General features: G+C 38.0%; 2 protein-coding genes and 2 non-coding genes across 8 annotated transcripts in view; 1 reads left to right on the top strand and 3 right to left on the bottom strand.

Moving 5' to 3' along the window:
* pde7a (phosphodiesterase 7A) overlaps positions 1–11,656 on the bottom strand; it is a 38,166-nt gene extending 26,510 nt beyond the window's left edge. Inside the window, exon 1 of one of the 4 annotated variants that reach the window (XM_053487645.1) lies at positions 10,499–11,656. In XM_053487645.1, coding sequence (XP_053343620.1) covers positions 10,499–10,636 — 138 coding nt within the window. In that variant the 5' untranslated portion in view covers positions 10,637–11,656. The remainder of the gene's footprint in view (positions 1–10,498) is intronic. The other 3 variants (XM_053487644.1, XM_053487647.1, XM_053487646.1) reach the window with 3 other exon arrangements.
* An 8,581-nt stretch (positions 11,657–20,237) lies between these two features.
* On the top strand, positions 20,238–24,393 carry dnajc5b (DnaJ (Hsp40) homolog, subfamily C, member 5 beta). Of its 2 annotated transcripts, none has more exons than XM_053487811.1 (4): positions 20,238–20,344; positions 22,170–22,383; positions 22,521–22,701; positions 24,215–24,393. In XM_053487811.1, the coding sequence occupies exons 1-4, from the start codon at positions 20,238–20,240 to the stop codon at positions 24,298–24,300; spliced, it is 588 nt and encodes a 195-aa protein (XP_053343786.1). In that variant the 3' UTR covers positions 24,301–24,393. The 2 variants fall into 2 exon arrangements, with proteins under 2 accessions (XP_053343786.1, XP_053343785.1); XM_053487810.1 differs by having other exon boundaries at positions 22,521–22,695.
* A 1,653-nt stretch (positions 24,394–26,046) lies between these two features.
* trnay-gua (transfer RNA tyrosine (anticodon GUA)) lies at positions 26,047–26,132 on the bottom strand. Its single transcript is given in 2 exon segments — positions 26,047–26,082; positions 26,096–26,132. It is a non-coding gene; the product is annotated as a tRNA-Tyr (tRNA).
* A 452-nt stretch (positions 26,133–26,584) lies between these two features.
* trnay-gua (transfer RNA tyrosine (anticodon GUA)) lies at positions 26,585–26,670 on the bottom strand. The gene is given in 2 exon segments: positions 26,585–26,620; positions 26,634–26,670. It is a non-coding gene; the product is annotated as a tRNA-Tyr (tRNA).
* Between the last annotated feature and the right edge of the window lie 168 nt (positions 26,671–26,838).

The following is a 26,838-nucleotide window of genomic DNA, read 5'->3' on the forward strand; positions in this document are numbered from 1 at the left end:
TTCTTAGATCATTTGTGATCAGAATTTTGCATGCACAAATCCAAGTCTAACAAATGCAAAATTCACAGCATGTAGGAAGCAAAGTTGTTTTAAAAAAATATATAAGTTATAAAGGAACCTGATGCTACGTTACAAAACAACATGAATATCAGAAAGAGTATGAGACTTGAGGTTTCACATGCACACACACTCACATGCAAAACAACAACTTGTGAAACACTGAACAGCTCATTCAGCATTCTTACCACATCCTGAAACTACGTCAATCCAACGGCTCTGCATGAAACCCTTATCGCCTCGCTGAAGATAAACAAATTCGAGAAAAGAAAAAGAAAAAAAAAAAAAAAAAACACGAACGTCTGAACACGAGAGAGGAGGCCTCCAACGAATACAGCAAACAGCTAATCTCTCACATTTCAGACTTCCTACCAGTACCATGATACAGGCTGGTTTTGGATCTCAGTTTACACACGATAACACTAATGATAGAAACAGGAAGAAAGGAATACAGCGTAGTGCTGCACGTGTACCACACGCACAGCGAGAAATTCAGAAGACTGACGTTATGCAGCACCAAAGTACAGATTTAGATTTATTTCCTCATTCGTCTTAAAGGCAGTTGGATGCTTTGCTGTATTTTCTCAAACAAGCGTCATAAGATCCCCGGGACCCTCCTCAAGCCAGACTTTTAAGAACTGTTGCATAATGTAGAGCTTTATTCGTAGGATTTAGCAAAAATGTCAACAAGGTCGAAGTCAACAATCAAGAGAAGACTTCACATAGGGTTTACTATAAGATATAAACAAATGAGCCTCGAGAACAGGATCAGATAAGAGTTTAGATAAGAGTAAAGGCAAAAAACATCGGGGGGGGTGTTAAACGTGCTGCATCCTATAGACATCAAAGAAATGTCGTTTCGGAATGATGGAAAGAATGCGGAGAAGGAAGGAACTGAAGCGTAACAACTTATCGTACGCCGTGGGTGTGTACAACCGCCGATGGAACTTGTTTCCTTGTTCTTGTATTAATGATGTGTCGGCTAACAAAAGAAGCGTGATGCATTCTGAAGTGTGTACAGCTGATAAGACAAATAGTTTTTGGTTTTTTTTAAACCGTAAACACACTTTTAAAACCAGTTGTTCTGCCACGGTCTGGTTAAACAACTCCCCAAATCGAGCAATAGGTTGAGCGTGAATTGAAACCCAGCGAGTCTCAGATTTGCATCAAATACAAATAAATTGATTTAAGGTCATTTTAGCTCATTTTAAATCTCCTAAAAAGACAGAACCGTTTGTACAAAGAATGCAATTTTTGCACATTTAAACATCAAGTGTTTAAAGTCAACAAGTGTTTTAAAGAAGACTGTACATCCGTAAATCACAATCCGCCGAGGTGGCTCGGAGCTCGCTGCAATCGTTACCAAGGACATCCCGCGAATGGAACGCCTGAACCTTGAAAAACAATGTTTACAACTTGCGCCGAAGAAGTGATGCATCTGTCTTTGGGAACTGTACACACCACAATCATTCACCAACACCACTAGCACATTACAGGAACTCGGCTGGACGTTATTCTCACGTCGCCCATACAGTCTTGACCTCACTCCAAGCCATTTCCACATGTTTGGGTCATTAATGGAGTTCCTGGGAGGCCGGCGTTTTAGACGCGAGTCCGATCATGGCTTGGGTGTACTGAGAAAACTTTCTACCTTGATGGAGTCCAAGCGCTCATGAAACGCTGGGATTAGTGCATTAGTGTAGCAGGGGATTATATAGAGAAATAAAGATAGTTTTTACTCTTAGAAGGGAGTTCTGTTATTCTGCACAATCAAAAGTCCTTGAACTTTAACGCCTCCTAGAATAAGCAAAATAATAATAGAAAAACAATGTTAAATTCAACCTCCTCAGACATCAAATCGCAAACATTAACCAAAAACGTGAACGATTCTCGTAACAATGTAAAACTGACTTTCCGTGCAGTCTCACTAGCCAGACTTCTGGTACGTTGGTGCTAAACATGGCCAAGCAGCATCGACACTGACAGGAAGAGGCAATTTTACTGACATGGCAGACAACCAACCGCAGACTTTTCCTGTAGTGCGTCAGCCTGTTTGTTATTTATATTCCAGTTACTTTACTTTGCTCTCAATGGCCCTGGTTTATTCGCCTGAATACATGGAAATTTTGTCATAATTCCTTCGCAGGAATATTTCTGTAAGACACAGGGTTAGAAAATCCAATTCGCTAGAGCAAAAACATTTTCCAACTAACAAGAGCTCCTGAGTTTGATTGTTAATTTTTAGTTGTTCACTAAATGCATCAAATGCTATAACTGGTGATACTGTGATAAAAAAATATATAAATACATGCATAAGTTTATATTTCATTTGTGCACACCAACTGAACATTTTGTGACACTCAGTCGTTCATATTAACGATTTCGGGGCTGGTTAACCAATCGGATCGCAAGCCTTCAGAATTCCGCACTTTATGGCAGGAAAAGCGTACGAGCGATAGATGCTCTGTGGCCGAAATGGTCACGTCAAACTGTGTGATCTAATCTCCTGAGCATGTCTGAGTTTGTGGTCTTGGCACCATCCATGTTCGACAACGGCTTCAAAGAACGGAAAAATCCTGGATCGTATTAAATCAAGCCTAATCAAATCCAGTTAACTCGGCAATCCCTGTATGATGAAGGGCCTCTTGTATACAGTATTTCACATACACACACACACACACACACCGGGGTCGTTTTTGGTACGCTGCAGAAAGGATGGTCTCGCTTAAAACAAGAAACAGTTACCGACTCTAATGAGACACAGCAGGATGTTTTCAGGGAGCGTGACAACACGAACCAGCTCCACCGGAGAACCGAAAACAGCAGCGTAAACTCCCCGTGTGAGCCGACATCACGCCCATTGACCGGCGTATCCGTGTGACCGATAACGGAAATCTATCACGAGTCCAGCTGAGAGGCCGCTCCAAATACAGCAACATCTCCAAATAGCACATCATCTTTCTTTTTTTATATCCAGTTAGTGTTTACGGTACTACAGGAAATCAGAACAACAAAAACAACATTGAGGAAGAAACATTACCGGTATTTGTTGCCACACCACTTTCTCGTCAATGCTGATAAATAGGCGCGTAATCTCGGGTGCGTCGAACAGGGCGGACCAAAATAATGATAAATAATTACCGTAGCAGATAACTAAATTTGTCTCAATCTAGATTTAGCTAGCTAACTAAAAAAGGAAATGATCGATAATCAGTCCTGTGATCGTTAGGAAATATCACGCTAACTTGTAAAACCATGCGTTTTTTACCGAATGTTAAGTGGAACGAAGTTGATTATTCAGATTGTTTTCGTTTGAATAGTTTATGCCAATGTTTTTATTTTCATTTTAAGGTTTATATTATTGATGTCTGGTATTTTAGTACAAGTTTTAGATTAAGGTTATATTGTAATCTGTTGTAATGTTATTGGGTTTTTTTTAAAGGGAGGACTTTTTAACAATTGGCGATGGACTGCAGATAAAAATAGGCTTTGGCTAACTTTGGCAAATGTACATGGTCTCTTAAATCAAAGAATAAGGGGAAGAAATAGCACAGATTAATGGCGTTCTCCAAAAATTAATAAGGTTTAAAAATGTTTCTTAATATTCTTTCATTTGTTTAAAAATAAATAAACAAACAAATAAATAAATAAATATATATACACATATATACACACACACACACATTATACATACATACACACACACACACCTGCTAGATTACTAGCTACGTTCCGTTGCACAAGTTGATGAAAAAAATCTACTTATTTAATTAATTGAAATTCCCCCAAAATCCTTTGCCTCATAATAAACACTCCCAAGTTCCCTGGAAAACTTCTGATCTCAATTTTACCCTACGAAAACTAACAACCTAGCAAGTAAAAAATTTCTTAAATATAGTCAAATTTATCTACCGTTTCTTGATTTAAAATGACAACAGTCCAAATACAGTGGAACCTCAACATACAAAATTGTTCTGGGAGCGATACTGTAATATGAATTTTCCCCAAAGAAATAATATAAATGCAGATAATCTGTTCCAGCCACCCAACAATATTATTAATATTTAAAATAAATAATAATAACATTTTTTTTTTATTTTTTATAGGCCGCGTTCAGTTCATTCGTACGTTCTTCGTATGCTGATGCGGAAATTCATAAGGGAGGCCATTCGTACAGTATGTCGCGGTATACACTGTATACAATTAAGCCTATTTAAGTAATATTAAAATAAAAGGTAATATTTCTAGGCAAATGCTACTTTTTTTTAAATACTTTTGCAAGTTTAAAGCATTTATTTTTAGAAAGAAGCAAGATAAATCACCAACCAAACTAGAAATTTATGCCTAGACATTTGTGAAATAAGCTTAGTTACCTTCAAGATATTTTCACGTACTAGTGAATTTCACTTTTCACTTTTTGCAGTGTATGTTTTTGGTGTAATATCAATGTGAGTACTTTATATTTTGTTAGTGAACTGTTTCTGGTATCAATGTTAAGTATTTACGTGAGTAATCCTGCCGTATGCTGCTTCAACGCTTCATAATTCAGGTTTAAAATTCGTATGACAACAATGACCTTATTTCCTTAATAAATAAACGCGGTGCTAAATAGCTGAACTCTCTTTCACTCTCAGTTGCCGTCACTTCCTAAGGAACTTATTTCAGCCACCTGCTGTCATCATTCATTCTATTGTAGCCTCCATTAATTCACTAGCTGTGATTTATCACTGATCGTACATCACGCAGCTGTACCAAAAGTTCTAAACTACTATCACAAAAGCCCTAAAATGCACAAGAATTGTGTGTATACATATACACATATACATATACGTATACATATGAAAACATGAGCACATCTATATTATGGCTTTTTTTTCTTCAACTTTCTATAGATAAATATTCTTTGGCACTACAGAAGGATTTCGAGATCATGAGATATAAAACTTTTGCTCTATAAGCACATTTATCCTTTTTTTTTTTTTTTTTTTTTTACATCTTCACGTATTGCATTCCCCAAAAGGCTAACATGGGTTCCATCCTGCTGTACATGTCCGAGCTCACCGAGTGCATGATGACACAGAGCGCTTGGATTGACTAAACCCTCTCTTTGTGGAAATCTGAATTATGTGAAACGTCCCCCACATGTCAGAAGACGCCTTGTTTCACAAAAACACGCCTGTTTGAGAAGAACAAGAGTGGGAGAGTGGGACTGACGGGTGACGGAGTGATAGTAGTGAAACGGTGCAAAGAATGCAGAGAGAAAGAAAGTGTGAAAAGATAAAGAAGAGGATAAAAGAGAAAGAAAGGGAGCGAGCGTTCCGGCCATCTGTGAAGTTGGAAAGCGGCCAAACCCCTGCGTCTAATGCACGAGCACATGTTTCACCGCCTCACTCTGTACCAGGGCCCACCTCAGTCCTGACAAACATGGCAGCATGGAATAACCTTACACACACACACACACACACACACACACACACACAAACCACTGCAAGAGCCACTCACGTTTTATGACTGCACAAAAACAATGTTTGCGAAAAGCTAACTGCTCTCCGCAGCTTGTGAAATATCTAGCGCTGACTTCGTTTAGACAGAAACACTCACATAAAATCCTCCCTCATTTAACGGCTGAGGATTTACACACATTGTTGTCGCTAGAACGACTGCGCCTGTGCATGCGAGAGCGGTTCGGATCCGTTTTCGGTTTCATGCAGTAAAAACATCTTCGACTCGCCCCAGGACAGAGAGAATTCCTCTTCACTAAACTGCGTAACATATGACATAAACTAACTTGGGAAAAAAAATAAAAATCATCATCAAAAAACTGCAACAGGGAAAAATGAACGTGCGTCACTTTGTGTTACATGTTCGCACAGATTTAGGTCAGTTTTATTGGCTGTGAGACTTTCAGACCCGTTTTATTCGTCCCTTCCATATTACTGTGATGTTTCTGTTTTAGGGATGAACCGCGAGGCTAGCCAACGCTCTGACGTAAAACACACAAATCCCAAGTCTCTTGGTCACAACAGTTCCCTCCCATGCACGTGTTTACATTTGACAAGAGCACAAAGGCTTGGGCAAGTCTACGCTTGGACTCAGGGCTCCATCCCACATTCCACACACACATGAAATTCCAGCCAAAAGCCCTGGAGGCGTTCTGGTTTAAAGGCCAGAAAGTCCCACGTCACGCACATTCGACTGATATTCCAATCAATTCTTAAACAGTAAGAAAGCTGACGGTTGAACCTTGTTCTTTTTTTTCTATTTTTTTAACCACGGTCCATTTGTGGCTATTTGGATGATGGGATAAAACTTATAATGCCACTCAGAGATGTTCAACCGGCTGTTTGGTTACTTTCTACACAACTCACGGTATGGATTTAATCAAAGGTATTGAACACTAGAAGCATGCATGAGCAACTCCAAATGTATAAATAAAGACATTTAGACAGCAAGTTTTTAGCTCAAATTTTATATTGCTTGCAACAGGACACATTTTGCACACACCCTATTGGCTGACGTAATTTTTAAAATGCACCGACGTAATTTTGTACATGATTCGAGATCAGCGGCGAAGCAAATCCGCTGCTCTATCGATGCCAAGTAAGGAGCGAAAGTCAGAAACAGCTCTTACATGCCGTATAACTTCGGCTACCTTCACAGGCTTAAAGGGTACTACATTTGTTTTTCCAGCTCCAATAGAAACAGACTGAGAAGTAAACACATCTGCGACGCCGCTCAATTTATATTATTTACAAACTTGCAGCTGAAGATAAGAGACCAGGCAGACTGTAAAGATTACGGCCTTAGAGCACACAGAGCCGAAAGATAGAAGACAACCTGCACTGCAGACCAGGGAGTATAAACACAGAGCGTAGCAGAGTATAAACCGAACATTACAAAGGTCAGAGGGTAAACCCCGAAACATAAACACTGCCAGAGTATACATATGGAGAAGAAAAGACATGGGTGTTAAACCTTGCTAGGAGTCTGACCCCCCCCCCCCCCGATAGTCCCAACTGCATAAGGATTAAACTTTCTGTAGTATATTCATGAAGCTTACTGTATAGTGCAGAGTATAGCCAGTACTCCACGAGCATCAAATATGTGCTATATATGAGCATCAAAGTCTAAAATGGAATGTTTAAACCCAAAGTTTAATCCTCATTTGCATAAGAGACTCAATACTTAAAACTTTCTAACTTAATCCTCATAATACGAGTCTTTAAAACTCCAGAATGGTTCAAACCCCGAAAGTATGCAACGTTCTTATATTAAATTCCTGTAGAACACACGGCTGTAGCACAAACCCCAAAAGTATAAAAGTCTCATAGATCAGATACATATCCAATGACTTGAATGGGAACAGTCATGGGACACTTTTCCTCTGTGAATGTGCAAGACGCTTGCTGACGTCATGAGGCAGCACCGCGTACGTGAGGATTTCATAGCAATGCTAGCAACAGGCATCTGGCTTTCTTCCTTCTTCTGGCCCTCGACAAATACAGCCGCCTCACTGCTCGCCGTCCTCCAGAGCAAAACACAAAGTATATTTATACAAAGTACAACTTTTATTGTTTAAATTGTACTCTGTAAATGTAAAAATGAAGGTAGCATAAACCCCTAAAATATGACCTCTACAATAGAATCTAGTATTTAGATTTTATATACTTAATAATCCCCAAATATTAATCTCAAACTGTGGATGATAAGAGTAGAAATTTGTTCAAAATAACGTTTTAGTATGGAAGTATTTACTGGGAGTATCCCAAGGTTAAACGCTAGATCATAAAATTTACATAAAGTATATTTAAAAAATTAAGAATTTTTGAATACATGCCTAATTTTATCATAAAGTAAAAAAAACATAGTAAAAATTTCCAGTATAAACCCTGGAGAAGCTATAACGTTGTATGTGTGTAACAGTGTATGAAATAAAAGTAACCCTGTAAATAAGAAATTCAGTATAGAACCAACTCCCAGTGTGAACATGACGCGCAGCTAACCATTGCAAACACAGTAATTGCATTTAAGGTGGTAAAATGCTGCCATTCCTCTATACTCCTGCAGGTGGTGTGCTCTAAAGTATTCACACAGCGGCAAGCAGCACAGCACCCTGTGCGGTGGAAGCAACTTTTTCGCTGTTTGTTCAAAATTGCGGCTAATTATTATCATCATCATCATTATTATTATTATTATTATTATTATTATTATATAGGAGCAAAAGATAATGATACTAACAATCACAGTACAAAATCGAATTGGCACCTACATATCGTGATATCATATCGGCTTGTCCCTGGTGATTCCCAACTCTAATATTTACTGTATAAACTTTACTTTGTGACATACTGTAGTAGAAAGTCCTAAATTCAAAAACAAAGAACACCCAAGCGTGAACCTTAAAAATTCCATTGAGTACAAAACATCATTACAGTACTAAGTTCCTGTATTGTACAGTAAGCGTAGAATTGACTGAACATAAGTATAACTTTCACGGAGTAAACCCAAAAGTAAATTCCACATCACAAACAAGGGACAAAACCTACCTTTATGAACATAAAATGAAATGAGAAATGATCTAATAGTGAAAGTCTGAAGTATAAATCCTGTAGTAGGTATGCACACAAATGAACATAGAACATGACCATAACCATCATCATGTAACCTACAAACCCAATATAAACAAACCCTGGTGTGAATTCGAAAAGTATGAACTAAAGGATCAAGTCATTCTAGTATTTCTCTTTTAGAGTTTACTGTGGATACATGAATAGCAAATACCGAATCTGTAGATATAAAAAGATAAAGGATATAATAAAACAAAAATATCACACCATTCTACATGTTAAAACCTTTAGCTGCATAAACCCTAAAGTATACAAAGCTGTAGTCAAAATACCAGTATATACAAATAGGACAAACCCTAGGTGTATATACCCAAGAATAAAAATCCTTTCTTTAAGTGCAAATCCTGCATTATCTATTATCTAAACAGTGTATAAAACAAGAGTACAACCTACAAACCCAATAGGCTCCAAGTTTAGTCTATAAACCGAAACATAAAACACTAGAACTATTAATACAATTATTTAAAAGATTTATCTCAGGTATAAACCCTGTAGTAGCTATGCACTCAAAAGTGTATAACTTCATAATCATAAAGACTTTACACCCAATATAAACAAAGTAAAAACCCACTGTGAATGCTAATATAGTATTAAACTATTCTAGAATTCTTAATTGTATAAACCCCAAAGTAACAAAGACAAACCTTGTAGCTGAGCTCATTTGAGTAACTACATCATATAACCTACAAATGCAATTTGAAGTATTTGTATAAACCCTGTGTGAACCCTAGAAGTATAGAGGTATTAAACATTTCTAGGATTACATTTCTGTATAATCTATCCATCCATCCATCCATCCATATAGGAAACTCTGCATCCAATTGTGACCACTGTATTTATTCCCCTTTTTTTTTTTTTACTTCTGGTCAACATTCACATTCACACACTACGGGCAATTCGGAAACGCCAGTTAACCTAATCTGTGAGAGGAAACCAGAGTACCCAGAGGAAACCCACCAAGCAGGTAAAGAACATGCATACTCTATGCAGACAGAACCCGAGGGGAGAAATCGAACCCGGACCCTGGAAGTGCAAGGTGACAAGGCTAACCACTAAGTTACTGTGCAGCCAATATGTAGAGTACAAATATATAATCATAACGTAAAAAAGTGACAAAACTCACTCTCACTCATCGTTTATACCACTTTATCCTGTGCACAGAGTCGCAGGGGGCATGGAGTCAATCCCAGGATACTTATGGGACAAGGCAGGGTACACCCTGGACAGGGTGCTAATCCATCGCAGGGCACACATATACAGTACACACACACACACACACTATGGGCAATTTAGGAACACCAATTAGCTTACTCTGTAGGAAGGAAACCAGAGTACCCGTGGGAAACCCACCAAACACAGAGAGAACATGCGAACTCCATGCCCACAGACCTTAAGGGGGAATCGAACCCGGACCCTGGAAGTGCAAGGTGACAAGGCTAACCATTAAATTACCGTGCTGGCAATAATTTAAAGTATGTTGTCTTTATAAGTAAAAAAAAAATAATAATAATAGAAAATTTCTCCGGTATACACCCAGCAGTAGCTATAATATACCATTAAACAGTGTATGAAATAAAAGTATAAGAGTACAGTATATTAGAAATTCGGTGCGGAACTATCTCCTAGTGTGAACATGACATGTAACTAACCATTCCAGTATTATGTAAATAAACAAAATAAAAGAACAATTATACCATTGTAGATGTAAGTATAACCTAACTTAAGTGTAAAACGCATTAGTAACAATCCTGCACCATAAATACGGTTTGAACCGGAACGCTAGTGTGAACACACAAGTGAAGTGGGATTGTTACCTGCGCCAGCTGCCGCGGGTCCGGAGCACCGAACAGAGAGGAGCTGGAGCTGAAGCTGATCGCTCCTCTCCGGCTCAACACGTGCTTGGGAACCGGCCTGTCCAGAGGCAACACCGGTAACTGATAACATACTTCCATTGAACAATATGAACGCTGGATCCGGATAAAAAAAAATTACATTTAAAAAAAAAATTTAATAAACAGATAAAAAGAAAAGAAAAATTTCAAAGGATTGTTGGCATGGAAAGAGAAACAAAGCGGATATATTGTTGCAGTTTGTTTTTCTTTCTTGAAACGCAATTATCCGACGCTCATGAGTCGAAGCGTTTCGTTTTTTTGTTCGGCTCGAGGAGAAACTCGCTCGCGCGCGCGCGCGCACACACCGCCGTCGTCGTTGGTGCTGTCCGTGTTCGCTTGTGCGCCTGGTCCATTTTTTTCCCCCCTCTTTCTTTATTCGCTTTTTATTCCTTTCCTCCGTTTGTCAAGCGCACCGGGCCGTGTCGAGGACGAGGCCTGGATCCTTTCAGTATCTTTTAAAAAATGCTTCCTCATTTTTAAACTCCAGTGTGTATGAGTGTATGCAAATATGTATTTATGTGCATGCGTGTGTGTGTGTGTGTTAGTCGAGCTTCGTCGTGAAATGGCTCCGCGCGACGTTTCCGAATAAAAAGACAAAAGGCATGACCACTTCAAAAAAAAAAAAAAAAGGCACACGAGATCAAAAACAAAAAAAGGGAAGAAAGGAATCCACCAGGAATCCGCCAAGATGAGCAGAGGCTCGAAGGGGTTCCGAGCGTTTGCATTCAAGATCAGCGCCGAATTTTATTCCATCCTTTTTTTTTTTTTTTGCTTATTCCGTCCCTTTTCCTTCCCCTCAATGCAGATAGAGACAGAGAGAGAGAGACCTCACTGCTCTCACAGCTCACTCAATGCACCAGTGTGTCTGCTTGACCAAAAAAAATGAAATAAAAAATAATAATTTCCAGCCTCTGCTTTCATCTGGTTCTCCTTAAATTAATTAAAACCAATACTTAATAAAATAAAATAAAATTAAATAAAAACAAAAACACGCACAGCCAGCTAACTCCACAGGCTTGCCTTTTTTCTCTCTCTCTTTTTTTCTTTCCCCCCAAAACACTGCAAGCTGCTTCCGAGCATGCAGACAGGAGGCTGTCGGAAAGATCCCCTTAGAAAAAAAAAGAGAAACAATCCACCCAATCCGTGCTCGGCTTCTCGTCTAAACCCGGATCTGATTGGACGAAATAGAAACGCGATTCCAATACAAGCGATCTGATTGGCTGGACGTCCTGGGCAACTCCACGACTTGATTGATATGCAGTCGTGTGTGTGCCGACTGTATGGACCTCAGCGAGGGTATTCCACACGCCGGGGTTTGCCCTACATCACCGCCTGACTGTGATTACCTTCACTGGCATGAGTCACTCAGTGAACACACATTCTCACTTAAAGTGCCCCTGAATTCAAAAAAAAAAAGTTATTTCTTACTTTTATGGGCACTAATATAGTTAAGATAGCATGTCTAGGGGGGGAATAGTCATTTTTTCATCATCAGTACCTGGTCAGGATTGTGGAAGATCTTGGAAACACAAGGAATGAGGTGGGGTGAAACCAACAGTGCATCTCATACATACTCGTTTGCACCTCATGCACCTACTGGGAGGCAGGAAGAAAACCAGAGAACCCAGAGGAAACCCACGTAAGCACTAAACAGACAGTAACCCATGTTAGAAAAGATCCAACAAGCTTCAACATGACAATCGTTCATGATTCAATCGTTTTTGGAGATATTATTATTATTATTATTATATAGTTTGTGACTTCCAGTTAATAATAAATTAACTCACCCTGTCCTAGTCTTGCATTTCTACTAATAGGTGTTTTCCTATTTTCATACTTGTGTTATGTATGAAGACATATACACTCTATCTCCTCTGTTCAATTTCTCCTCAAGGAGCTCATTAACTACATTAATTGTTGACAGTTTCTGCAGAATTCAGGTGTAAATTAGGGCCATTTGCTTTATAGTGGACGAGCCAATTTCTTTTTTTCAAAATATGCTTCCTATTGAAATTTAAAAGCTGTTTTGCACATGCATCGAAACATGCTACCTAATACGTTTCACCACTAAAATTTTATCTTCATTGCAAATTATGGACTTAATTTAATAACATGCTTATATAAATATTCTAATACATAAATATAAAATTTATTTCTTCATTTTCATTTATTTAATTTTACCATAAAAATCTCGTTGTAAGGTTTTGACTTTTAAACATGCAAATACGGTATTTATATTATAGATTTTTTTTAACAAGGCAGCACAACTCATCAGAACATCAAAAGCTAATATTTTTCAGGGCTATAATCAGGAAGTTTTTTTTCTCTCTAGAATGTACTGTATATGCTAAGCATGGGGGGCGTGTCTTGCTGTACAGTAGCAGCTCATTTAGCAGTTGGATATTTATTTATTTAAAACAGGGATTTTCACAATTTGGCACTTACAGTTTATGACTATATGGAAGAGTATTTACCAAAACCGACTGGTGTTAAGAATTTATACACAGTTATAATGTAATTTTATCTACTAGTCAAGTTTATTTGGTGACACCAGCACCTCTGACAATTAACTTCATGTTATACGTGTACAGCATAAAATGCAGCATGTCCTCGTCTAGGTTTCCATTTGTGCCAAGGTGGACAGGCAGTGGTGAGGAATACTTGAAGACACTCTTGTCACAGACCATATTTAGCTACTTTGTAAAGCTCCTGGCAAGTTTGTTTTGGTGCTACATATTTCGCATGCTGCTGGCTGTTGTGTAAATCAGTCGAGCATTTCAACACACTGTCACTGACCTCCTGTTTTAAAAAGAAGTATGTCAACATACGGAATATATCTGGGGTTTTAACTATCTACAGGATACGTGATACATCATTCTACACCATATTGTTTTCATTTTAACCTTTTAAAAATAATAATGTACTAATGCCTCGGTAAGTATACTTAGCATGCTTAGCATCCTTGACGGAAAATGAGTCATGGGCAAATGTTGACCCGCACTTACCACTTCATATGGCTCATATACCAGCATGGAATGACAACCATGAACTCATCCAAATCCGCCTGCCAGGCCACGGCCACAACTCAACCTTGATGACAGGAATGCTGTACAGCAGGGTTGAAGCTGGGAATGACTTCAAGGGCCCCCAGAAGGCAAGGGGCTCCCCAAAGGTCCACAGGGAATGGGCTGAGAAGGCCTTGTTTATTAACCTGTCAAGATTCAGATTGTTAGAAAGCATTACAGTTATTCTTTCATTTCCTTAGAGGAACGGGTTGATGGTTTCCACTAAGAATTTTTCACCAGAATCTCTTTGTGTTTTTATTTTATCCATGATCTATCCAATATGTAATAGTGTGTAATAGTAAGGAATTAATCACTAAGGGATGTGATGCTATAGAAAAGAATCATCGACTACATGGTTTGGTGAAGCCTGACGCAAAATGGATTACTTTCCAATAACGGCATGTCCCGAAGACGCTCTTACGCCACAGTAATTTTTCGACTTTTAATTTATTAAAAAGGGACACATCGTTCACTTATAAATGTTGTGGATCATCTGTGAAACCAATTACAATTATCATTTATAGTTATAAAATCTCTAGACAGTTCATTCCTCACCTGTTTCGCTGTTTCTCTCTAATCCCCTCAAATTAAAGAGCAATGTTTTTGAGAAACCAGAAAGCATAAACTCTTCCACCCTAAATGATCTGACACTGGAGACTCCTTTCAGTTATAATAAATAAATAAATATATCCTTACTGGAAAGGTTTTTTAACTGATATTTAGTTCAGTGCATGGTGCACACCCAGTTATTTGATTGAATTTGTACTTATTTCTAATGAGACTAAACCACTTTCTTTAATCTTTCTAAACTGACTCATATGTTACCTCATACACTTTTTTTTTTTTTTTATTTGATTATAACCAGAAACATCAATAGAAACAATCCAACCAGCCGGCTTAGCTACTATACCGACAAAACGCACGACCTCTGAAGGGTGTTGCAAAGTCTACGAGTTTGTAGATTATCTTTACTCTTTCATACATTAATTATCAGATCTTAACACAGCTATTGTTTGGATTTATACACCTCTACTTGTTTTATTTTTTTTCATACTTGGCTTCTTGTCTCAGTGTAAACTGAGTAAGCTATTCAAGCCTCTAATCCCCTCAAATTCCAGGAATGAAGGTGACTAGCCAATAGCACTACACACTGAACAATGCATCATATCCAGGATTAAACTTACACGTCCAACGCTGTAAGAACACTTTTTACTTTTAGACCTGAGCTTGATTTGTTGGAATGAATTAGAGATAAGATGTTTTGGCTTTAGAGTGTTTGAATGTTTTAACTTGAATTGCAGGAGGCCGAGGGGACAATAGCACACCGTGCCATGGCAACAATCAGGCCGTATGCCAATAGTGGGTACAATGACTGGCTCCCACCTCCTCCCTAGGAGCTTAGAAAACAATTCAGCACATCCCAACCCCCTGCCACGCAGCCCTGAGCCTCTTCCGGGTAGATCAATTTCACCCTCCTGAAGCCCAAACCTGTACCAGACTGTACAATAATTCATATGCATACTGGATATGTAATAAACCTGTGCTTGTGTACAGTAAACATTTACCTTGTTTAGACCTGCATGCACAATTAAGATGATTCTTTTTTATTATTAACCAAATTATATTTGTATTTATTTTCTAGTCATATTGTCCATTTTTTTAAAGCCTAATAAATATGAGAACACAAGTATGTTAAATCCTAAAATGAATTATAAGCAATGTATTGTATTCACATTTGATTGTTATAGTCAGGCCTTGAATAAAAAAAACATGAAAATGTTTGCATCCCCCCTGTTTTGCATCCCTTATGTTGTCTTACTGTATGATGACATAGTGGCTTAGTGGTTAGCGCCTGGTTTGGGTCTGCTCAATACTGTAGCCTTGAACCTCCAGTTTTTGCCATTTAAGTGCTTTTTGGGTTTCTTCGGGGTACCCTGGTTTCCCCCCTTGTCCAAACAGTTGCAGTGTAGCCTGATTGGTGCTTTTGTAGCATATGAGTGATTGTGTGTGGTGCTGTAGGTTGCAAGAGGGTTAGGATCCTCAGCCCCAAAGAATGGTAACTCCCCCCTGCAGCAGGAACTGATGGTGTGAACTCATAGGTCATTGCAACCATTGTTCATAATGACAGCAAGGATGGATGGATGCTTTACTTTTTTTTACTACAACTTAGTTTTAGTTACTTTACTCCGACCCTCTGGTCATGTTAGATGTTAGCCATTTGTGTATATGTGCTGTAATGATGATTTGGATAATACAAAATAACACGGCACCGCTTTAACCCTCACATACAGTACTATGCGTTTAGCTTTTAACCAAAGCAATGATGGACAGCATGCAATGTGCTACAGTCTCCATGTAGAGCTCATCGGGGACGCTCCTCATTCCCTAACTAGGAGGAAACCATTTAGCAATGATTTGTTTCTAAAGCACTGTTTGCAGTACACAGTGTTCATGCTCCTGCATCAGCTTCACCAAGGGCCCCAGGGGAAGTGTGCTGTGATGAGAGGAGGGAAGCAGAGCACCTGTTAATTCCCCCTGAGACACACACACGCACACACACACACACACACTGCATAATTGACAGTGCTTGTTTATGTCAGGCATGGTGCAGGGCCCAGTCCCGATCCTGATCCTGCTTCTATTCACATCCCTTCACCACTTCCACTTGGGAACGTCAGTGACGCATTTGGGAGTGAGGGAGTTAAGGTGTCGCAGAAGTCTCTTCCTACCAAAATCAATTTAATTAGACATCTTCATTGTGCTTAGCTTTCTTATCATTTTCTCAAACCACCTCAACATCTGAAATAATATTGATGTTTTTCAAAGACCGACTAGCGGTTTAATGTAAGGTGCTAATTATGTTTAACATAAGCTTTTAAAATGTACTTTAAACACAAACTATTGATACGATAAAAACGATGACATTTTGGAAGCAGGATTCTTTCTACTCAAAGAAGTGTTGCTTTGACGTGAAGTGTGTTACCTTGCTAACTGAAATTTAAAACATTAGTCTATTGTCTTCATGAATGTACAAGAAGCTAAATGTTGGCAAAAAACTGTTGTTTTTTTTATGTGTAAAGCATCAAAAGCATTTATGTTTTGGGGCTTTTGAGAGTAATCAGTGTCATCTTGCGCCATCTTGTGGTTGTATTAATGAAACACATGCATTAAAGATGTAGGAACAGCAAAACACAATACACATATATAACACACACAACTGCACAGTCTCTATATAGAAGGGATTGTAAAGTCACCTCCATGCATTTGGAAAGAAAAAAATGCTGCTTATCATGTGAGTTAAAGTGTAGAAACTAATAAGTAAGCGTACAAGCACAGTTTCTGATTATTTATCCTCAAAGGGTCTTTTCTTTTACACAGCATGCTTGTTTTGCATCACTCTGTTCAGCAAAAATACTTTTAAAAAAGACAAAACAAATAAATAGGTAAATATGCTATCATAAAAACACAAATTTTCGATTTTCTAATTTGAAATAATTTTACTTAGACAATTTTGACAAATATGAGAGAAAAATAAAAAAAATTATCTAAAAAAATAGCTGTGTGATATAAAAAAAGACATAAGAAGGAGAAGAAAAGGAAACAAAAATATTTGCAAAAAGAATATCTATCTATCTATCTATCTATCCATCCATCCATCCATCCATCCATCTATCTATCTATCTATCCATCCATCCATCCCCTAAAGTTTGGGCACCCCTGGTCTGGTCAAAATTTTTGTTACAGCAAATAGTTATAGTAAGCCAGAAGAAGATGATCTGAGCAATGATTATACATTCTTTTTAAAAATGTAAAGGATTCTTTTTTATTAATTTGATGAACTTTTAGATAACAATTAGGGATACAGTTTGTCTACAATCGCTATTAGTAAAGGCCACCTGATGCAAATGTCAATGCTTTTTAAATTCTCTGACTCCTCGAAGTTTGTCTCAACAACCAGCAGCCATGCGTGAGCTGTCACAAAGGAAGAGAACGCTATAAGAAGATATGAGCGAACTGCTCATAGGATTAGTGTAAAGGCAAATCAACACCAATGTTTGACCTCCAAAACACCTAAAAGATTTCTCAGATGCTGGAGTGATAGCGCTCTGTTCTACTGTCCTGGGAGACCTGCACAAATATGACCTTCTTGAAGAGTCATCAGAACAAAAGCTTTCCTGTTTCCTTACCAAAAAATCCAGCATTAGCAAATAAACCTTTAAACAATTCCTTTGTTTTGATGAAGTTAAAATAGAACTTTCAGCCACAAGGAGAAAAGGTGTGTTTTTTCCGGGTGGGTCACTTGTGCTTCGGGCTTGTGTTTCAGCCAATAGTACGAGCCCATTTCTTTCTTTGTTGATTAAAATCTAGAAAAGCTAGAGAATAAAAAAAAATTAAAGAAATGTTTCATGTTTAATCTTATTTATTTTATAGATAAGTTCAATCTTTCACTCACATTATTATTTACAGTAACAGATATTTAGACCAGGCGTGTCCAAATATTCACAGTTTGTGCATATCACATTTACAGAGTGCAAAACGTAATAAAATAAATACTAGCTGTGTGTACATGTACTGTCTGAGCAGTACAGACGAGAGTATAATAAACAGATAACTTATCAGAAGAAAGTAGCATTTAAAGACATTATAATAATTTCAGTGTTGTAGTATATATAGTCTGTCAGTAAATGATCTACTGTATATCATATAGAGACTGGACTCAGGCCTTAGGGGCTGTAAAATAGTAAAAGCACCCTTTAAAATATTATAATGTGACAAAACATGACAAAAAGATCAATGTAACCAGCGGACACAAGTTTCAATAAGCAGACAAGATAATAAATAATGCTGTATATTCTTGCTCCTTAGTATGAAGTCACTTTACTGTGTGTTTAATATATAAGTTGATATATTTTTGGGAAAAAAGTGCTAGGATATTGTGAACATATTGTAAGGCTGTCTTGTATACTAAAATATTTAACTTAAAATAAAACAGTGTAACTGGATAGTTTATGAAAAAATAAAGAAATCTATATCTATACTGTATATATACACTACTCACAATAAGTTTGGGATATTGTTATTAACATGAGTGCTTTTCCTATTCGCTTTGAATTTGAATGAAATAAGTAAAAGTTTCCTTTGATATTACTAATAATGTATGAGAAAAAACATCATTTTCATTAGTTAAATATTTATGACCCCAATAATTTAGACAATAACAGGGATAGCCCCAAATAACAAAAATTAACAATGTCAGTAGCGGATGTTTCCACTATTTGCTGCAAGGCCAGCTTGACAGCGACGTCTGATGCTCCTCACTAGCCTCATGATGTTGTTCTTAGGCAATGCGTTCCACTCTTCCACAAGTGCTACACGCAGTTCTGCCAGGTCACGTCGGGGTGGGGTACGATCGTCCAGTCTCTGCTTCAACTGGTCCCAGACGTGCTCTATGGGGTTCAGGTCAGGGAACATATGAGGCACTCCACCTTCCTAAAGTTGAGCTGTGACTTTTCTGCCACGATGTGGTGGAGCATTATCATGCATGAACAGAAAGTTGGGGGTGTGCTGGCGGAATTGGGGGATGATGATGGGTTCTGTGATGTTTCTGAGGTAAGAACATACAGTGACTGAGTGACCATGTACAATAACCAAATCTGTTGTGCGCTGACTGGTGATGCCTGCCCAGACTTTTGCACCTCCTCCATAAGATTTATTACTTTTTTGATGTTATGCACCACAAATTTAATAATCATTTAATCCAATTATTTAGGCAATGACTGCTTAAAAAGGCCACTGTGTGTGTGTGTGTAGGTGTGTCACATTGCAAAGAGTGACACAAATACACCACAAGATGGCAGTCTGACATGCTTCCACTAAATTACAAAGACTAAAATATTCAGGCATACCTGTAGGACTTTAGATATAATAATTGCGTAAAAGAACCTGGATGTTTATCATTCTATAAACTCTCTCTTTTCATCATCAGTAGCATCCGTGCATCCCGGCAATCATCCATCTGTCCCTCTAGCCATCCCAGTGTCCTCCAAACACACACCTTCTTGTCCACCAAACACATGTACCCACTGAAACCCAATCAAGCTTAGGGCCGTTACCTGAACTCATGACTCAGTCCATGTATAATTCATTTGCTCAGTGATCCACTCAGTTATAGAGAAGCAACCTGACTCCAGTGACCCGTCTGCAAAACCCTCGCAAAGGATCGGCACTTGCAAAGTTGGGTTTTACAGGTAGGTAAGCTAATGGCCTTCTTTCTCTATCGTTTCTGATGTTATATATTAGGTTCTGGTTGTGTTTTTGGTTTCTAGTATTCAAAACGTCTTGAGAAACATCACTGATGTATACTATTAAATATTCAGTATCAGCGATGGAATGTTTCAGGTAGACAGTACGTAAAAATATACTGGTGTGTGTGTGTGTGTGTGAAGTCTTGTTGTTTGTAGATATAACAATTGTCCAGGCTACAGGAAGCCTGCTTTTATAATACATAGTCGACCTTTGGCGCTCTGATGAAAACCTGTCGATCTGCAGACTTTTAATCTATAGCGTATGTGATGTGAAGGTAATGCTCAGGGAACATGAGTGAACAAAGACAGCGAGCCCTGTCCACATCAGGCGAGGCTCTGTACCAGGTGCTTGGCCTTGACAAGAACTGCACCCATGATGACATCAAGAAATCCTACAGGTAGGTTCCAAGGTCCTCCGCTGTTTACGAGCTTTCCGAATGACAACACCACTTCTGAAGATGAGATCTTGTAATGTCTCTCTGGTGGCAAATTGATTGGCTGTTTGTTCCTGGATGTGTAAACAGGGTTTAATCCGATGGAACGTACAAGCAGGCAAACAGAAAGAAGAAATTGGACATTTTTAAAAAAATCTATTTTAAGCTACGGTTTCTGATTTGCTGTGTCTTTTTGTTTTAAATAAGATTGTAAACAGCCTAGCGGGTCTGATTCAGATCCCAGGATTAAATTTGCGAGCAAATGTCAGGCTGATGCTCTACTTGCAGTGTGGAAACACTATCTGTCAGTGGTTAAGAACGTCATAATGACTAAAATGACTCCAGAGCCACTTTTTATTGCATTCACAAGCTAAGCAGATGGAGAAATATTACAATAGACACAGAAGGAAGAAATTCTGAAAAACATACTAGTCACCAGGTATTGTAATATATTATCCTCTCATTTTTATCATCTATCAAGTCACACTCCGCTACCCTGCACTCACTTTGTCTAAAAATATCATCAGCACTAAAAACACTGATGCAACAGACTGATGAGACAATCTTCATAACATTAGTTTGTGTCGAAGCCGGAGTGGTGCTCCAACAATTACAGAGACTTAAGTGCACTAATTCGTGCTGCCTCTGAGAGCCATTTAGATGTTCAAGTATTTTAACAGCACATGCTTGTGCTTAATGAATATGTCATCATCGCAACTCTTTCTGAGGCCGTAAGCTTAATCAAAAATTAATGAGCATGCGTGTTTGGTGCATTATTAAATGTTGATGAGAAATGACAGATTTTAGTGCAGCGGTAAGAAAGTCAATTATATAAACCGAGCTTAAAGCTTTTGTAGTGCTTAATGTCTGGAAAGCGGATGAACTTTAAAAGTGTATGTTTTTACAGTATACTGTATAAACACTTTCATGATGATCTGGAAGAACATATTTGACGACGGCTCTGTAGATTTCGTTTCCCAACAGGGAAACTCTGAAATAGTTTAAGGAGAATTCAAAAGAAAGGTACTCAACTTGCACACTTTTTTTTTTCTCGAGGGTGTGTAAACTTAATAAGAATGGCACTTACAGTTTGATTCTAATAAGGGAAGGTTTGGTGACGCAGTGCTAACACAGTCTGAGTCTCAGTTTACACACACTAAACTGGCATGTGTAAAAATAAATAAATAAATAAATAAATAAATAAAAAGAAGGCATTTATTCCCGAGCAAACATCTGCCTAATACTGAGCTCCAGCACCGACATCACATGATTAAACAAAAAACCTTTTTTATTTCCAGCTCAACATTTAACAATCTGATTTAGCAATCCGAGCCTGTCGATTGCAAAAGTTTGTATTCCCTTAAAACGGGTGACGAAGGCAAAGACAAATCATTCACACCAAAGACACCAGGAGTGTTAGGCTTCTCAGATTATCAGCACTAATAAAAAGGTGAAAAAAAAAATCTAAATACAGTTCAAACATATCATTCTTCCTTAATAAATGTGATATGAATATTAATTAACATCTTGCACATCCATAAAAATACTTCTGTATCTATGACCCCCCTTTTGGATCCTCAAAAGCTACAATATTCACCGTGTATTATTCCAGACATACTGTATCTTGCAGATTTTTACACATTTCCAGATTTAATCTGAAGCCTGAAAATGTCATGGCGCAACCAGTTTCTTTCTTCTGGTCCTTTTTGATATCTTTCCATTGATTTTCCGATGAATTTTGGATGCTAGATTTACTCAAGAGCCTCATTTGTTTATTTTTTTTTAACAGAAAGCTCGCTTTGAAACATCACCCAGACAAGAACCCGGAGAACCCTGATGCTGCTGAGAAGTTCAAGGAGCTGAACAATGCTCACTCCGTGCTCTCGGATGTCACAAAACGAAACATTTACGACAAATATGGCTCGCTGGGGCTCTACGTGGCCCAGCAGTTTGGAGAGGAGAACGTGACCACTTATTTTATGCTATCCAGTTGGTGGGCCAAGGTGACATTTCCAGGCCAGCACATAGCACTGTATTTCATACCGTTCTTTTTGTTCGTCATGCACAATGCGCACACTTTATTCTACTTTTTCCTGTGTTCAAGTATTTGTGTGTTATGTGTGTATGCACTTATCTACAGGGTCTGTTTGCCATCTGCGGCTTGCTGACAGGCTGCTATTTTTGCTGCTGTCTGTGTTGCTGCTTCAACTGCTGCTGTGGGAAGTGTAAGCCTCGCACTCCGGGAGAGGAAGACCCCGAGAGCTACGTGTCTCCAGAAGACCTGGAAGAGCAGATCCGTACTGACTCAGAAAGGGGTGAGTGTACACACACACACACACACACACACACACTGATCAAGACATCCCAATATCAGCTCATCTGATACAGATGTTTCTCCATATAAACACTTTTTAAGCACATTTTTAAAGAGTCTGCACTTTAAAAAAAAAAAAGATATATCTAGATTATTAGAATCTTTATGCTCCTTAAGATCACTTTGTATAGGATCACTTTGTATAGCAGTGCTGTTGTACTGCAGTAATATCAATATATGCTGGTCGTTAGCCGCCGCCCCGCCCACGCCACAATATCATAGTTTTATAGTGACATTTATTGCCATACATCTTCAAAACAAGCTAGTTAAAGAAGTTCAAGCCCCCCAATATCTCTCTTTATTACTGTCATAAGCTTAATATATACAGTATACAGTAACGTAGTAAGGTATCATAAGAGCTTATGTCATAGACAATCAACTACCTTCTAACCAAACAGAAAGAAAAATAGAATATATAGAGGTTAGCATATTCAAATACATTATGGTGTATTTATTATATTATTTCTTGATATGAAAATAAAGGTTTGTAAAACAAATATATATCGCAAACAAATAATGCCATCCCTAAAAAGAATTGGAATAGAATTAAACATAATATAAATGCACTGCAATTTTAAATAGATATCATTACATATTAACCTATAATTAAAAAAAACAAAAAAAACAAACCTGCATTCTTGAATGACTGACTTTTTTTACATATTGTACTTCTTTTACAAATCCGAATATTTGACATATGTCGTGTGTTAAATGTTGTCCAGGTTGCGCTAAATCTTACCCGTGGACACGTTTTTTGGTGTGCAGACGCCTTTCGTATCAGCGGCCGCAAAATACAGAGCTTAAAATACACAATTTACCCGACACCCACCCTGTTACTGACAATAAATAGACACCATACTTCTGAGCCAGATGTTTGGATATAAACCGTTGTCTTTGCGCCAGTTCACAGTAGGAGGTTTTTCAAGGCCCTCACAAAGCTGATAATTACCGCCTCTGAGTCATTTCTCCAAGAGAGTTTTGCATACCGGTTATTTTTACTTATCACGCAACAATAAGAGGCAACATGTTTTCTTTTTTTCTTTTTTCCTGGCCTCTGGGAAAATCTCAGGCAGATCAGTAGACAGAAAACCTTAATAAATCACTTTGAGTCGCTTCTATCAGGAACACACGAGTCTGATGATTCAGAGAGGTAGGAATTAGCAAAGATTGTTAATAATACCACATGCATGATTTGCTTTAAAACTTTTTTCATGGTGTGAGACTCAAAACTTTCTTGGTGATGAGGATTTATTCATCTCACCAGGCCGCCGGTCAAACTGGGAGAAGGGACTGAGTGCTTTAACGCCCTTGAACTCCATGGAAAGCACATTTTTTTCAGCAGGAAGCCCAATTACAGTCCATGTTCTAGTGTCACCCTGCATGAGAAGCAGGACTCATTTTGCTTGATGATGATCACCCAATATTTACCTGTATTTATGTGTGTGTTTGTGCTTGGCCAGATGGTGACACTCCTGTAATGCATCAGCCAACTAACGCAAGCGAGAAGACCCAGCTGATCGGGGACGGACACCGGACGTACACCTGAGAGAGGGAGAAAGAGAGTGTTTCAGCGCCTACTGATATGCTTCTGCTTTAAATAACTTTTAAAAATATCACACATCTCATAAGGTTAACGCTGGAATGTAATGGGGATGTACTCACTCAGTGCACTAGCAATATATTTCATAGTTTTAAACATGGAGCTTTTTCGACCAATGCTGTCTGTACATAACTTATAATAAACTATCATTATTATATTTTTTTCTGCAAATAATATGACTTATTATAATGTATTGTGATTGATGCCTGATATATTACAAATAAAAAAGCTTTTCACAAAAGTAGGAAATTTTAGTTTGTACAATTTGTTTTTTGAACATGACAAAGTGTTTACCATTAGTAGTTTTAAAAGAAAAATGTTTCTGATATATTTTATTCGTTATACAATTAACACACACACACACACACACACACCAAACCACTACCCATCTTGGTTTATAATGTACTGGGAATAAACCACCACCCATGTAATATGACTTGAAAATAGCAAAGATGAATGATTCAGATGATGATTCAGTATCCTTCATACACCCATACTGTACATGTTTGTTGAACATCCCATTCCTGTTTTTTTTTCCTTTTGCTCTCATTATGACATCTTAAAACTTATGGAGAACAATACAATTCATATTACTTGCCCTTTTTGTCAAATCGAAAAGAGAGCATAGTCTTGTAGCCCATTCCAGCCTTGTGCAGGTCTAAAATCTTGTTCCTGACTTGCTTTGACAGCTTTTTGGTCTTGCCGATGGTGGTGAGGTTTGAATAGAAGATAGAGATTCTTAAATTAATATGTGTACCACAAGAGCACATAACCAGTCTGTGAGAGGAAAAATTATTGTTGGTTGGTAGGGGATCAAATACTTATTTCCCTCATTGAAATGCATAACATTTGTATCATGTGCTTTTTCTGGATTTTTGGTTGATATTCTCTCTCAATCCTTTACCATACACGATATGATAAAAATTATAGACCCTTCATTCCTTTGTAATTGGGCAAACTTGCTGTAAATGCTGTAGAGGATCAAATACTTATTTCCCCCACTGTATGGAAATACTGAATGATTTTGTACATTATTATACAGACATTATAAACATATATAACAAAATTGGTACATCATATAATATGGTGCCTAAGACTTTTGCACAGTACTGTACATTTATGTTTGTTGTTGTAATGGCAAAATGTAGAAAAGTTCAAAAAGTATAAATACTTTTAAAAGGCATTGCACTGTATAAACACTTTTATAACGGTCGAGCTGATATGACATGAAAAGTGGGGTGAATGCTGAACTGAGGCCTACGCAGAAAGTCCAACCTGACAAAAAACAGACAAGTTCATTCTTATCAAATGACCTGAATCTTAGGACTTAATCAAAGCGAGCGCATCACTATCAAAAGAAGACTAAAACAGACACATTGCATTTCCTAAACAGGCGCCAGTAAGACCGTCTAATACATTTTGTAAGAAACAGGTCTATGCACAGGACTGCGTAAGATAAGGGGAAGTAAAGGCCTTGGTAGATTAACAGGAAGAACTTAAAGTACGCATGCAGGCGGTATGTAGATATCTATAATCAGGAATGTTGACATGTCTCTCAGGTCAGCCTGATCTGGTGCAGTCTTCCGTAAAGAATTTAAACGAAGTTTTGAAGTATGGGTGTAAGATGTTAAACATTTAACAATAACATACAGCTTTTTTTCATTACATTTGTTAGAGAAAAAAAATGATGACTCCTTCGAGCCGGATTCGAACCAGCGACCTAAGGATCTCTGTTTAACCGCTACAGTCCTCCGCTCTACCAACTGAGCTATCGAAGGGCCGTGTGGTCATCTTCATGTAGTCTATTACTAAATTCGGGTCCTGCTTATGAAAGTTTAGACGGATTGAGGGATGGGCAAGGCACGATCGATTTTTAACACTATTTGACATAATTATGTTATTTTTTTTTTTTTTTTAACATTTTAAATGGAAAGATTAACTGTTATTAAAGTTTGCGGTAATAGGGGAATTAGCTCAAATGGTAGAGCGCTCGCTTAGCATGCGAGAGGTAGCGGGATCGATGCCCGCATTCTCCAGGGCTTTTTTTTATTATTTGAACTAAAATATGCTGTATGAGCCATCACGCATACTCGTGGTAGAAGACAAAAGCATTTTGTACATCTGTATTAAAGTCCTAGGAGAACTGAACTCGTTTGTCCTCCGATTAGTCCTTTACATTTCTTAATAACCTTCTACTAGATTTCACACAAGTAAGAAAAAAACTGATGACTCCTTCGAGCCGGATTCGAACCAGCGACCTAAGGATCTCTGCTTAACCGCTACAGTCCTCCGCTCTACCAACTGAGCTATCGAAGGGCCGGGTGAGTCGCTTTCCGGTTCGAATATAGAGTTGACCTCTATACTACTGGAACGTGTCACAATGTACTGTTAGTAAAACGTAGTTAGCAAGAATAGAGATTGCATAGGTAAGATCAGTTTATTAAAAAAAATAAATACTTAAATTAATGTTTAAATATATAAAAT

Source organism: Clarias gariepinus, chromosome 26 (assembly GCF_024256425.1).
Source record: "Clarias gariepinus isolate MV-2021 ecotype Netherlands chromosome 26, CGAR_prim_01v2, whole genome shotgun sequence".
In the NCBI taxonomy this organism is placed as follows: Eukaryota; Metazoa; Chordata; class Actinopteri; order Siluriformes; family Clariidae; genus Clarias; species Clarias gariepinus.